The 15,397-nt window shown below is 48.7% G+C and overlaps 1 protein-coding gene across 1 annotated transcript; it reads right to left on the reverse strand.

Annotated features, from left to right (window-relative positions):
- Positions 1 to 3,594: 3,594 nt before the first annotated feature.
- On the reverse strand, positions 3,595 to 4,539 carry MTLN (mitoregulin). Its single transcript, XM_087823877.1, has 2 exons — positions 4,271 to 4,539; positions 3,595 to 3,702 (listed from the first exon to the last, which is right to left on the reverse strand). The coding sequence occupies exon 1, from the start codon at positions 4,537 to 4,539 to the stop codon at positions 4,369 to 4,371; it is 171 nt and encodes a 56-aa protein (XP_087680003.1). The 3' UTR covers positions 3,595 to 3,702; positions 4,271 to 4,368.
- Positions 4,540 to 15,397: the final 10,858 nt, after the last annotated feature.

Genomic DNA, 15,397 nt, shown 5'->3' on the forward strand with positions numbered 1-15,397 from the left:
CCACAGGACTGCAGGCCACGGGGTTAGCCCCTAGTTTTCTGATGCCAGTTTTGCAAAAGCAACCTTGAGAGAGCAGTTAAGCATCTTAAACTCTTAAATTAACTGCAAGGACAGCTTTCCTCGGTGGCCCTCGTGGGACACACAGTTCTGCACACTCCTTTCAAAAGGCAGTTTTTAGTTCTTTGCCAGTTGGGGTGTTGCTGAAGTTTCATTTCATTCTATCTGCAGTTTGGGGAGGATTGGGATTCTTTCTGTTCTACAGCAAGCCTGTGAGTAAACATGATCTCCATTCTGTAACCATGAACATATATCTCAGTTTTTAAATATACTTTAACTTATACAGGACTAATAATACTAAACTTGGTCAGAATTTAGAGTTAAAAAGAATCCTAACATAAATTAAGTTAGTTATAACAAAAAAAATATTTTAATCCATATAAGACTAACTGTACTAACTTTAGGGAAAACTAGAACATTAACTTGAGCTAATATAGGTTCCTACAATAAAGATATGAAAACTTTATATTATTCCAACTTACTATAAGAACTAGAATAAAATACACTAACACAACAAAACTCATAAAAAAGAAGTTATACACTAAGTTTCCTTATGAGCACCCTGCAGGACTCAGCAGTTCCAGTTCCCATGTGAACAAGAAATGGCCTGATCCCAAATCTCCCAACCTTGGGAATTTGGCTGAGGCTGACCAGTTCCAGAATACTGACTGTAAAGATCTATAATGGGACCACCAAGAAGGCAGCCTGCCCATCCCGTTTCTCTTCATGTCCATGGTGTCCCCTCCCCCCTTCCTCCTACCCTATAAGAATTGCTGGCTTCATTAAGATCAGAAGATGGTTTTTAGGACAGGAGTCTGCCATATTCTCAGGTCGCCCACACTTGAATAAACCGCTTTCTTCTCACCAATTCCTGTCTAACATATTTGGCCTTTGTTGCAGCAGGCAGTGGGACCTGAGTTTGGTTTCAATTTTACATCTCTCAGATTGTAATAACATTTCCCCAAGTGGGACTGGATCCTATAAATCCAATTCCCAAGCTCTTTCCACTACACTAAATAAGGAAAATGATCTGAGCTCACTTTTCAAATGATGACTCACGCTAATATAAATGTTCTTCAGTACCACACAACTTGATTCCCAGGGCCTAACTGCCATGTTATTTATGTGCAGTTCTTATCTTCAAGTATAATATGAAGAAAAGTGAGCAGTGTCCACCTCACTGAATTTTCACACTGAACACACCCACACAAAACATCACCCAGATTAGGATACAGAACATTACCAATACCGTAGTAGTCTTCTCCTCCTAGGCCCTACCCACCTCCACTCCTTCCACGTCAAAAATAAACACTACCCTAATTCCTAACAGCAAAAACTTATTTTGCCTTTTTGAACTGTGTCCTGGCAGCTTGTCTGGCTTTTCATTCAACATGTTTGTGACATACACTTGTATCATTGTGTATTGTAGGTTGTTCATCCTGGTATTTCATTGTGTTGTACTCAGACTCATTCCTTCTGCTGTTGCTGGACATGTGGGCAGCTGCAAGTTTGGGGCTATTACAACCTAGTGCTACTACTTACCTAAGTGCATAGTGGGAACATATGTGTACAGTGCGGGGCCACAGGGCATGTTTCATGTTCAGGTTTAGTAGATGCTGCCATTTCCCCAAAGTTGTACTGATAAATCAGAACTTCCAAGTGATCTTGTAAGAGGTTAGAAAAAAGAAAAAAATTGCCCTAAAGACAATCCATCATTTATGAAATCCTTATTTATTTTAAATGTCTATAAATAAATTAGGAAAAAATACCCTATATCTGATTTATAGGGATGTCCATATTTTAAATGAAAAGTTACAGGGTCATGAACATAGTTTAGTTTAACTCAATGTTGGGAGAAGTAGACAAACTCCCTGCATATGTGAGTATGTAAGAGCAACGAGAAGGCTGCCAAACAGCTCATGACTCTTCTTCACCTCAGGTGACTTTGATTTTACACATTTTGTACCATATTCAGAGTTACAAGCACTTATTCCTGTGAGTCCTGGAATAGCATCCCCATCAAAATGGTGGGGTTGAGGGCAGGGGAGGGAACATGTATTTCGATGAGTGAACAGTTTGTCAATTCCAGGGTACATGACTGGCATCGTAACCCACCTCCCAACCTCCTCATTGCCAATTTTAGCTAACATGGAAAAAGTAACATCTCCACGTGACACATTTTTAGGGGGGAAAAACAAACACATTTAAGTAGGGCAAGGGGCAGAAGGCTAGAGAAATGGCCACAGAGCAACGTCAAGGGGAACTGCCCACCACAGAGCTGGGGACACAGCACCACAGTGTAAACAGGCAGTAGGCAGAAAACAAGGGAATGATGAGGAGGGGCATGGAGTGGCGCAAAAACACAGAAGCACCTAGATAGGACTCGGGGGGTGAGCAGCACATGCCCAGAGGCGAAGGGATGACAGAACACTGAGGTGAGACAGAAGAGGGAGATGAGTTTGTCAGGGGAGTACCCATAAGTAAGGGGAAAGGAAGCACCACTGGAACGATCAGGTCCACAAGTAACACGGCACACGAACAGGCCCAAACAGGCAGAACTGGTCATAACCCAGAAGCTTAACTGAGCACAAACCAACAGTCAGGGAGCACCATGAGCCTTAAGAAGCCTACCTTGTCTCAAAGAGCCTCAACTCCCGAGCCTCAGTGAGCGATGGTGACTAGGACACTCTAGCGAACTGCAGCCTGGATGGGGCAGAGCTCTCAGAACCAGCATTTCAGTCCTTGAGTACTGCATTCACAGAATGAATGTACGTTGGAAGTAACAAAGCATAATGGCCCCAGTAAAAGGAGGGGGAGGGAGCTTTCCCCCCTTACAACTTTTCTGAATTTGCTTGTTAACATGGAGCTGCCATTAAATTGGCTAAGACAAAAAATTAGTCTTTACAGAAATGAGCAAGGGCAGTGTTCTAGAAAACACCCCTTGCAGATCCACAGTAACCAGGGACTTGGTCCCTCACTCTTGATTTTTTAGATGTAGTTGGAATTTATCACTAAGCTCTACTCAAGAGGTTTTTTCCTTCACATGCATATTCCATAATACTCCTGGAAGCGCAAATGTCTTCTACACATCACTCTTACCTCAGTTATTTTTACGCAGTGTCTGACTTTCCTGACCAGGTCCAGTAAACAACTGACCAAAAGACTCACAATGGTGCCCAGGAAAATTCTGCTTTGCAGTTGTACCAAGGAACTAGCACAGATTCCTTAAAAAATGAGGTATCTGCCCGGTTAGTGTGGCTAAGTGGTTGAGCCTCTACCCATGAACCAAGAGGTCACAGGTTCGATTCCCGTTCAGGGCACATACCCTGTCAGTGTGCAAGAGGCAACTGATAGATGTTTCTCCCTCACATCCATGTTTCAGAAACCTCTCTATCCCTCTCTCTCTAAAATCAATAAAAAAAATTTTTTTTTTTTAAAGAAACAAGGTATCTGCTCAAAGACACCAACATCTAGTTTTGAGAATCCAGATGTCTTGACACAGTGAACTGCATGGCCAGCAAGACACTTCTCTAAATAAAAAGTTCAAAGATGTTTACATTTTTATTTTAAAAATAAAATAAAATTGGTGCATAAGTGCAAGGAGAAATAATTTCTGTCCAGGGCTCTATATCCATCTTCAACAAGCTATTGGAAACAGAAAAGAGAAAAAAAATTGAGAAATGCATAATTATTAACTTCAACTTAACCAATTGTAGAGTTAAACCATGAACTACACATCTGGGGTTACAGGTAAGAAAACTGAGACCCTGAACATCTACACAGCCCCCATGGAAAAGCCAGGCCCAGATGCAAGGCTCCTGACTGCCAGGCCACTGCCCTTTCCACTTCCACGCTGCCAAACACCTAAGGATTCAGACTGGAGATGACAAAACACGAATGCAGACTACAGTGCCACCAAGGATACTACTGAAAAGAATGATCTGCGGGGAAGGGGTGGGGACACCTCGGTGCAGTCTTTCTTTTGCCCTTTCCCTTTTTCCAGTATTTACATTTTAAGTTGAATGCAGCGCCCCTGCACGTGGTAATTAATTCCCAGTAAACGCACAAGGAGCCGAGCTAGGGCACCAGCGCAAGTCACCGGGGAAAACTTTCCCTTTTCTGGGGTCAGTGGAAGCAAGCCACCTCCTGCGAGCTGCCCCGGGGGAACCCCCCCTCCCCAAGTCCCCGCAGAGCCGCTCCAGGCGCTGCTCACCCGCTGCGGAGGAGCCTGGCTGGGGCGGGAGGCCCCGCGCGGACGGGACCGGCGGGTGCGCGGCGAGGGGGCGCGGGGCGCGGGGCCCACGCCCGGGCTCAGGCCAGGTCCAGCTTCTTCTGCGTCACCGCCAGCTTGTCCTGCAGCCTCCGCTTCCTCCAGTCCAGGTAGCGCCGCCGCAGCCGGTTCGCCTGCCAGCCCACGAGCACCCCGGAGACGAAAGCCAGCAGCACGGACAGCTGCAGCTTCCTCTCGGACACGTCCGCCATCGCGGCCGCCGCGTGCACTGGGCCCGCGGGGAGGGGACGGTCACAAGGCGCTGCCTCCAAGGGGGAGCGGAGGGCGAGCCCAGCGCCGCCTGCTGCTCGGGGGGCGGACCTGCAGCGCCTCACCCTGGACGCAGGGAGGGCCCACCTTGAGCAGGGACAGGACCTGTGACTTGCAGGGATGTCCCTCCTGTGATCACTTTTACATAAACCTCCTTCACAGACTGCAGACTCTCCTGTGGGCTTGCTGAAGGAAGCACGCATGTTGGAGAAGCTCAACTAGCAGAGCCCTGATGTGGCCTCTAGAAACGCAGCAACAGCCAACAGCAGCCAAAAGCTAGCTAGCTAGAGCCCTCCATCCTACAACTGTCACCAGAAAGGTTGACCTGAGCGTTCTGCCTCCCTGCGCTGTAGTGTGCAGGTTCTTGACTTCATGCAGGAAAGATTTTACAATACAAGGTTTATTAAAGCTGGGACAGCGAAACAAAGGCAGGACTTCGCATAGAGGAGCAGCAGGAGAGAGCCTCGGTGGTGCCGCTTTGGTTCTCTAGAAACTTTATAGGAAAGAAGTGAGCCACACTGGGCTGTGGGGACACACTGAGATGTAAGTCACAGTGACAGAAGTGACCCAAGGGGAGGTTGTTGTTAGCTTACTGAAAAGTCAGACCTTCCAGGCATGCCTTAGCAGTTGAGCATCGACTTAGGATCCAGGAGATGGTGGTTCAACTCCGGGTCAGGGCACATGCCCAGGTTGCAGGCTTGATCCCCAGTCGGGGGCCTGCAGGAGGCAGCAGATCACTCTCTCATCATTGATGTTGCAATCTCTCTCTCCCTCTCCCTTTCTCTCTCTGAAATCAATAAAGATATATATATATAAAAAGAAAAAGAAAAATCAGGGAAAAGGGGCCTTGGAGACAGGGGCCTCTCTGTATGTGTCTCTCTGTCTCTCTGTCTCTGTCTATCATGTCTCTGGCACAGGGAGAGAACGCGCCCATGGTTTGAGCTGCCCTATGGACAGGCCCCTTAGGAGAGAACCGAGGGAGGGTCAGGCCAACAGGCAGGAAACCCAGGCTGTCAGTCCAAACTGCACCCTGATGAACACCAGGCGAGTGACCTTGGGACGAGATCTCTCCCCCGTCGAGCTGCAGATGAAACCCATCTCCTGCCTCACGGAGACCTTGAGGCAGAGGCACCCAGCTAAACCGTGCCCAGAAGCCTGGTCCACAACACTTGTGAGGTGTTAATATTTGTACTTTACACGTGGAAGGTTTGAGAACAGTGTCATTTGTGCCTCAGTTTCCCCATGTGACACTAAGCAATAAAAAAAAACCCTACCCTCTCTGAGGTTATAGTGTTAAAAATTAACGGTGGGACCACCTGGCATATCACAAGGGCGGTGTCTACATGTTACAATCAGTTTGAACATTCTTCCAGTGTCCTTAAGTGCCCGAGGGTGGGGATGAGCGCCTGGCCCAAGGTAGGAAGCACTCCTCAACATATGATGAATGCGTGAACGGGTGACACTTTGGAAGGCCTTGCAGACATCCTCTCCTGCCCTGGCCTCACATCATCCATGTGAAGAGCTGGGTCAGGCCACAGATCTGTGTGTGTCTGTGTATGGTTTGAGGCCAGAACTTCTTAGGGTCCTGGAAACTTCTGGAGAAGATGGGACCCCCTGGGTGGGGGTGGAGTGGTCATCAGGGTCAGCCAAGCCTTCTGGGGGAAAGGCAGGAGCACTGAGCTGAGGACAGAACCCACCCCAGCCCGGAGCCTAAAAGCCAAGTAGGAAAGCAGACACTGCCCAGGAGGCTCAGATGGAACAGGCAGAGGCCAGGAGGAGACTCTCGGGGTTCATTCCAACTGTTCCTGCCGCATAGAAAGCCCTGAGCAGAGATATTTGAATGACTCCTTTTGACTCTAGACAATTAATCTTTATTTGTTAAAAATTATACCTGTGTCTAATCTTCAAACCAGTGAACCTTGTTGCTGAGTGGGAGCTGCAGGGCTGTCTGAGGGGCCAGGACCAGGACCTCCTCTCCCAGACGCAGCTGGAGCTCTGTTCCTGGTTCCCAGGCCAGGATGGTTTTCTGCTGAATGGGAATCTGCAGCCTGCAGGAGCAAACCTCTGTCTCCAAGGAAGGAACCCAAAACAGGGGGCAGTGGGGAGGGAGCTGCCAGCCCCTCCACCCTCCCAAACCTAAACTACCTGCTCCCACAGTATTAATCAGCCTTAAAAAGGAAGGAAATTGTCATGTGGCCTGACCAAATGCATGAACCTTGGAGACGGACACTTGCTAAGGAAAATGAGCCCATCGCAAAAGGAAAAATATGGATGATCCCACTCGCATGGCGTCCCTGGTGTCCTCTGGTTCACAGAGATGGAAAGTGGAAGGGAGGCTGCCAGAGGCTGGGAGGAGAGGGGGATGGGGAGTTAGTGGTTCAGTTTTGCAAGATGAGAAGAGTTCTGGAGGTAGGGGTTGGGGATGGCTGCACAGCAGTGTGAATATACTTCATACCAGTGAACCGTAGACTTGAAAATGGCTAAGATGGTCAGTTTTGTGTTATGTGTATTTTACCACAATTATTTTTATTAAAACTAATGAGCTGGTGCCCTAGCGGGTGTGGCTCAGTGGTAGAGTATCCACCCAAGCACCTAAGGGTTGCAGGTTCAATTCCTGGTCAAGGGCACATATCTGGGTTGCAGATCGGAGACAACCAGTCAATGTGTCTCTCTCACATCAATGTTTCTCTCTCTCTCTCTCTCTCTCCCCGCCCCTTCCACTCTCTAAAAAAATGAATGGGAAAAATATCCTTGGGTAAGGATTAACAAAAAACAAAACAAAACAAAAACACTAATGACTCAGGGCTGCCCAGAAGCTGCAGTCACACCGACACCCATCTAGAAAGACATGTCCCGGGCATGGGAACTTCCCTGGGGTGGCTCCAGGGGCCTTGGGTGGGCTGCACTGAGCCTGGGTCTGTATCTGCAAACAGGGCAGAGGGCCAAAGTCCGTAAAAGCCCTGGTCAGGGACGATTCTTCTGTGCATTAGAGTGTGACCTGGAGGAAGCCCAAACCCTGCAACTACCAGCTGCAGGACTCCTGCCCCCAATAATCAAAGATGCAGCCCCAGATCTCAGGAGAACGCACCTTCTCCCTGGTGTTTCTATGGACTGTGCTGCTGGGACCCAGCCGAGGTCTTTGGGGAGAAAGCCCAGTAAGTGCTTCCTGTCCTGGGACCCTGCTCCGGCTTTCAGGGCATTGGGTCAGGGAATGGTCAAGCTGCAGGACAGACAGACCCAGTCAGATCATCCAAATGACAATTCAGCAGGCGACCACTTCTCTCAAGCTTCGAAGTCTACGGACACCTCGTGCCCACACCCTCCTCACACACACACTGTCACCCAGCCCCAATGGTGGCTCCTGGGAAGATCCCCCAGCTGCCGCCCGGGTTACCTGATCCCATCAACCCCACCCAGGAACACATCTGAAGCCAGCAGCACAGCACATGTCCCCCGTGATGGCACGGCCACAGTGACGGGGTTCCCTCACACCCTGCAGTGCCCATTTTGCTGGGTTGCTGGCCCTGTCCTTTGTGGGCTGTGGAGTAGCAAGTGGCCGTGCTGGGGAGCCCCACGGGTCACTAGGCTCCCTGTGGCCTCTGGGAGCTGAGGGCGGCCTGCAGCCCCAGCAAAGAAGAAATCCAACCCCTGAGTCCTCCACCTGCAGGAAACCGGGTTGTGCCCACCCCGGAGGGAGATTGGAAGCCGCTCCTTGCCTCGGAGACACTCAGAGGGGACCCCAGTCTCAGCCAAACCCTGGTCTGGTGAGGCCCGAGTCAGAGGGACCGCTTATGCCGTGCGCTGCTCCTGCCTGTAGAAGCTGTCGGACAGGCACGAGCGTGTACTGTCCCCAGGGTAGTGGCGACATGGCTCCACAGCGTGAAATGACTAAGCCGGGTCCTGCAGGAATCAGGTCCTGTCCACCCTGTGGTGTCAGCAGCGGTGGAGGGAGGGCATGACCTGAATTAAACCTTTGGGGTTAGAAACTATGATAACCCCCCTTCTCAAATTGGGGAAACTGTGGGTTGGAGACTGTTACACAGACACAGGGGAACTAGAGCCCTGAATTTTATGGAAATCTGGATCTTCATCACCCTCTTCCCGAGTGCCCACCTGTATCCCTGTGAATTTCCTGTTTATATCCTAGACTTAGGTTTCTGTGTGTGTGCCCATTTTACAGTTAGATGTCTGTGTGTGCCCATTTTAGAATTAAGATTGTCTCTTCAATTTTTGAGGGCTCTTTTTATATCAGGGGTAGTAATCTTCTGTTATGTGCATATTCCAAAACTTTGCTACCAGTTTGACTTTCGAGCATAAGTTTTACATCTGCTTACAGTGGCTGCCAAGACCATGTCAGCATCCCCGTACAAAAGAAAGGCAAAGTCACAGAGGCCCTGGGGACCTCACCTTAGCTTTCCCTCTCTTTGGCGGGAACTGGACTGTTTCAGCGCCATGAAAACTGTTGATCCCACTGAGAACATTCTCAGCAGACAGTGGTGCAAACATCTCTTAAGATCCCTTTTCTAAGTGTCACCTCCCTGCCCTAGCATGAGACTGTACATGCTGTTTTCACACACCACGTAAAGGACCATAAAATCAACATTCAAAGCCCTCTCCCCACAAGTTACTGAAATGCTAACAGAGCAGACATTCTGCAAAGCTGAAGTATCTAGATTCTAAGGACTGAATTTCTACCAAGTTACCCATTTGGAAGGCATATATAGCAACTTGCTTTGCTGGATCAGGAATTCCATTGGCATCAAAATGTTTAAGAAATGCCCACAGCTTAATTCTCCTCTTTCACCGGCTAACTAGGAAATAAAAAAGTAGATGAAACAGCCTCGGAAAGAGTCAGATTTATAAGCACATACCAGGTCCCTTTACAGGAACAAAGTTAGCGTTCACTTTAGACTGAACACTGTTCACAGGAAAATAAAGTGAAGCACAGGGGGCCCCTTTGTACTTTCAGGGCTCCTGGTGACATGCAAACCCCATCCAGTTAAATTGCTCCTGAAAATCCCGTCACCTGGCTGATGATGTGGCAGCTGGTGCTGAGTCCCCTGAGTGATACGTGTGAGGGAATGAGCCCAAGTCACATCAACAGCACAGCTCAGGAAGCCCTGTCTCCCTGACAGATAAGCGGATAAACCAGCAAGCTCAGTTGTTCAAGGGTTTTTCCTGCTCAGAACTTCGTCCAAGTGTCAACTGTCAGCGGCCACTGGGGCCCACTCGGGGGACCTGCTCCTGTCCTACCCACACTACGCAGATGGGCGAATCTGCCTTAGAGGAATGAAAGGATGGCGCTCTGCCATCAGTGCAGGAACAGGGGCTCCCTGGGTTCCCGTGAGGCCTAGTGTATATACCACACCTTTCAAGCTATTGGACTATGGGGACAGATAATGACTATCACAGACCCACTGGTTCAATAGTTTATATGATGTGAAGTTAATCCAAGTTTCCTGTGTTCCCTTTAAAAAAATCACCACTTTGCGAGGTCCCTTCCTTAGAACCCTCATTCAGGGGGTTCAGTGCCCTCTGACTCTAGGGCGGAGGGAAACCACGGGGGATAAATTGTGTATTTCCTGGCAGGTAACTTTTAGAACTTGAGGTCTGGCTCTGGTGCCACCATTTAGATTCAGAATATAAGTAACTGATACCCCATTTGAGCTTGTTTTTCTTCATTGACAGTGTTTTTTAAGGGTTTTTGTTTTGTTTTGTTTTGTTTTGTCACAAATCACTAGCCACTAACAAGCTTTTCTGCTGTTGCTCCATAATGTCCTGTATTTTTTCCTTTTTACCTTTTCACCTGCTTCACTCATTTTTACCACCCTTCACCCCTGGCAGCCACTAATCTCTTCTCTGTATCTATGAGGTTGGTTGTTTTTGAGACTCCACATATAAGCGAGATCATATGGTATTGGCCTTTCTCTATCTGACTTATTTCACTCAGCATCATGCCCTCGAAGACCACCTATGTTGTTGCAAATGTCAAAGTGTCATTTTTTTTTTGTGGCTGGGTAATGTTCTATTGTGTATGTACCACATCTTATTTATCCGGTTGTCTATCGATGGACACTTAGGTTGCTTCCATATATTTGTAATTGTAAATAATGTTGCAGTAAACACAGAGATACATATATCTTTTTGAATTAGTGTTTTGGATTTCTTCAAATATCCAGAAGTGAAATTGCTGGGTCATACGCTAGCTCTATTTTTAAATTTTTTTTTTCCTATTTTTCCTACATTTACTGAGCTCCTACCTAACCCATTGTAGTAGCATCAAAGCACCTGAGCTACAACTAAAACTGATAGTAGAAAAGAAAAGCTTTTAAAATATTGCTATATATTTTTTTAATTTTATTATTGTTTAAAATATTACAGATGTCCCTTTTTCTCCCCAATGACCCGTTCCACCCCATTCCTTCCCCCTCGCCAGTCCCTCTCCCCACCATTGTCCATGTCCTTGGGTTGTGTATAGAATTTATGTGCATCTATTATTTATGTGCAGTTTTCCATAATGGCTGCACCAGTTTACAATCCCACCAAGAGCAAGAGGGTTCCTTTTTCTCCACACCCTCACCACCCCTTGTCACTTCTCCTCTTTTGATAATAGCTATTCTGACAGTGGGAGGTGATAGTTTGTGGTTCTCATTTGCATTTCCCCAGTGACTAGTGATGCTGACCATCTTCTACAATTTAATTTTAAATGCTACTTAATAAGTAGCGCTATGTATGAAATTAAAACCACTGCCATTCTGCCCTGGCCTGCGTGTCTCCATGGTCAGAGTGTCCACCAGGCCAGCCCCATTTTAGGCCTCGGGGTGCAGGCGGCCCAGCAACGCAGCCCAGCAGGGGGCAGCGGGTGCCCTGAGCAGCTGGGAGGCTCAGGATGCTACAAGGGAGGGGAAGGGAGGCAGGAGAGGGGCTGGCAGGAGCAGAGGCACCTCAAAAGGAGGAGCGGCCCAGACGGGGAGGAGGGGGGCAATGTTCTCCCCTTTGCCCTGCATCCAGCTCAGCACAAAGGTGCGGGGCCACCAAAGGTGCGGGGCCACCAAAGGTGCGGGGCCGCCCCTGTGGTGGATCTAGTGCCCCGTGTTGTCCTGAAGGCACAGCGGGAGCTCGCGGAGCATGAACAGCAAGGAAAAGCCAGAGCAGGAGTGGAGAGGCAGGTCCTGACTTCAAGTTGTGTAGCTTTGTGCTGGCTGCTTTGACTCTTGTGCAAAGGGACCCTCATTGCAAGCTCTTTGGGTTGAGCACTGCGCTTCTAGTGCCTTATTTTTTGTCCCTTTAACCCCCAAAACCATTCATGGAGATCCAGAAGGATTCTGCATCCACGCAGGGTCACCCAGCAGGTCCTGGGAGCTGTGGGATCCAGCACACTCCCAGGGAGGGTCCCGGCCACCTGTGCCTTGGTAACAGGCAGGCAGACCTGGGTCCCGGCCCTCCATGGACCTTGCAGTGGCTCTGAACCAGCCCGGGCGCCCCTCAGCCATGGTCCCCAAGCCCCTGGAAACTACCAATCTGTACTTTTCCCCCTTCACCCTCTTTCCCTTCCATAGAGACCTCAATTCAAATATGTAAGCAAATTTGGCCCTTTTCTGTACTTGGCATAAATGGAATCATAAAATATGTGCTCTCTTGGTTGTGGCTTCCCTCTTGGTGCCGGTGAGATACATCTAAGTTATTTTATGTGACTGTAGGTTGTTTAGTCAAACTGCTGCATGGGATTCCATTAGATGGACACACAGCAAGTTATTTCTCTTTTCTTCTGTTGATGGACACTTGGGTCATTTGCAGTGTTTGGTTTAATAAATAGTGCTGCGAGGAACAGTCTCATACATTTCACCTAGTTTATGTGTACACACTCCCCTTGGATATATATCTAGGAGTGAAATACTGAGCAATTTAAAGGTTTTTATTTTGTTTTTCTGAAATGCAGATAAGAAGTTGAAGGCCCAAACTATGTAGTTATAAAAAAGAATGTAGAAACCCTTCGTGTACGAATGAGAAGAACTCTAAGATGTAAGTGAAAAAGGTAAAAACAGGGTATATTGTATTCTGTATAGAAGGTGGATATGAAAGTATATTAATACTTGCTTTTATGTTCTTAAAGAAATGCTCGGAGGTAAAGGAGACGCTAAGTAATAAAGGGGCGACCTTCAAAATGGGTGGTGGCGCTGGGGACTCAACAAGGCCGGGCCAGAGGCAAAGAAACATTTCTCGTGCACAAGTGCACATACACACACACACACACACACGCACACACGCACATACGCACGCACGCACACACGAACACACACACATTTACAAATGTTCATAGTTTGCTGAGCTGTGCGAATGTACCACCTACTCAAAAATAAAAATGCCTTTCTTGAGATGTGAGGTCACAGCGCTTTCTCAGGCCTGGTTCCCTTTGCACAGAGAAGCCTCCCCTTTCTAGCCAGTTTCCTAGACAGCGGCTACCAGCCTGGGCCTTTAGCAACCTAGTCCTTCCTCCAGGGGACTTCAGACAAGTCAATTATACGGGACAAGCCTCCCCATCCATTGTTTGTAAGCCAGACCTGCAATTCTGAGTCCCCTTTTTTTAGGGAGGGAGGGAGGGAGGGAGGGAGGGAGGGAGAGGAAGGAGCACTGCTCTGCTGCTCCATTTATCTGGGCTGCCATCCATCACTCCCTGCGTGCGCCCTGACCGCAGCCTTGGCCTATGGGGAAGACGCTCTAACCAACTGCGCTCCCTGGCCAGGGCCTCAGGACCTCCTAATTCAGCAGTGGTCAACTTTTTCCATCTCATGGCACACATGAAACAATTACTAAAATTCTGTGGCCACCAAAATATATGTTATACTTTTTGCTAATCTTACCAAAAAATAGGTATAATTTTGATTCACTAACAACGGACGGCTGCTGTGTGGGCTGTTGTCATTTTTTTATTTGACAATTTAAGGGAAAGGAGGTCAGTGCCCCTGACTAAATAGTCAGGTATTGCATGTGTTAAAAATTCTTGTGGCTCACTGGTAGAAAATCACTGTTCTAATTGATCAGCACTCCAGGAGCATATTGATCTTCTTTAACCACATAGTCTGTATCTGTGATTGCTGGCTCTGAATGAAGCTGACCCCTGTGCCATCTTGGTCAATGGGACAGGGAACCCCACCATTGAGGGGACAGGGCAGGGGGACATGGGACCCTCCATGGAGGGGACAAGGCAGAGGGGAAAAGGGACTAACAACAGATAAGTCAGAGCAGGGGACACGGGGGACCCTGGGAAAGGGCAGCGGGGAAAGGGGACCCTCCATAGGGGGACAGGGGACCCTACATGGAGGGGGCATTGTCCCCTGTCCCCTCTCCCTCCTCTCCTCACCCTACTGCCCTGCCCAACTAATGGTGGGCCCCCTGTCCTCCCTACCTTTCCCCTTCGGTCTCCTATTGTCCATTTCCCATCCATCCTTGGAGGGTCCTTTATTCCTCTGCCCAGCCCCCTTCAAGGAGGGTCCCCTGTCCAATGCCCTGCAACCTTCAGGGAGGTTCCCTATATCCCTGCAGGCTCTGTCACAGGTCTCTGAGAGTGTGGGCTCCGGTGTCCTGTGTTCATCTGTCCTGCCTCCAGGCCATGTTTCCACTGTCTGTACCTGAAGCACATCCCACAGTCTTTCATCTGTGTAAATCCTACCCTCTCAGATATTATTTCAAATGCTAAATCACAGAGTGATCTTTAAAAAATATACATCAGATCATGTCATTTCCTGCCTCAAAGCCTTAATGGTTGGGATAAAATTTTCAACCCTCCCAAGGGACCTTTATTTGCCTGTCCCCCCTTTCCTGCACCCCAGCCAGCCTGGTTCTCCCTGCCCTGGGAGCACTTGCTGTCCCTTTACTGGTAGCTCCCCAGTTCTCCATGTGGCCAGCTCTGTCTCAACAGCCAAGTCTGAGTTGAAATATGTCAAGAACTTGGGGAGCCCTCCTGTGAGCCTGCTAGAGAGGCACCCTGCGGAAGCCCCAACCCAGCTCTGTGGGGTATCACATTTCAACAGGTCACAGAGCTAAGAAAGGTCAAAATGGTAAGACAGGTCATAGAAGTCAGCTGGCAACCATTCGAGGTCAGCCAGCTGGGCCAAGGTAGCCAGGGGTTCAATTTTGTTTCTTAAATCAGTGAATGAACATTTATTGAGCTCCAAAGCACAAGTAACAAAAGACCTCATCAATGTGCCAAACTTCTGTGCATCAAAAGACACTGTCAGGAGGAAAAAGGCAACCCATGGAATGGGAGGAAATATTAGCAGAGCAAATATCAGGGATGGGTCCTATACTTAATCCAGATAAAGAACTCCTGCAACTTGTGCTGGTGAGAGTTGTATCCATTTGGCTGGGCTCTAGCACCCAGTTATTTGACCAAACGCATCTGCAATCAGTTGACTTTGGGGGTCATTCCCTTGGAAATGGGGTGGGTCTGTTCCTGAGCTGAAACCCTTAGGAGTGAAAATGAAGATTCCTTGGTGAAGAGGGAATTCTGCCTCAGATCGCAGTGTGAAATGTTGCTGTTTTTAGCCTGCTGGCTGGCCTTAGGGACTTTAGACTTGTCATCCCCCGTCATGACAAGAGCAGTGTCCGGCCCGTCTGGCTGGACGGCTTCGCTTTGGTCGGCTTCCCTCTGGCCGCCCTGGTTGGCTCTGCTCTGCTTGGGGAGACGGCATCAGGGTCTCAGCTCCAGTCCAGGACGCAGTCACCTTCAGGGGAAAGGGCGCCCTCCCGGCCGGAGGGGAGCTGACACTGGGGACAGAAATGCCTGCCCGGGACAGTAGA

This window comes from Miniopterus natalensis, chromosome 13 (genome assembly GCF_054644295.1).
Source record: "Miniopterus natalensis isolate mMinNat1 chromosome 13, mMinNat1.hap1, whole genome shotgun sequence".
Taxonomy (NCBI): Eukaryota; Metazoa; Chordata; class Mammalia; order Chiroptera; family Miniopteridae; genus Miniopterus; species Miniopterus natalensis.

Coding starts and splice junctions, on each gene's coding strand:
- MTLN (XM_087823877.1), bottom strand. CDS start 4,539: ATGGCGGACGTGTCCGAGAGGAAGCTGCAGCTGTCCGTGCTGCTGGCT.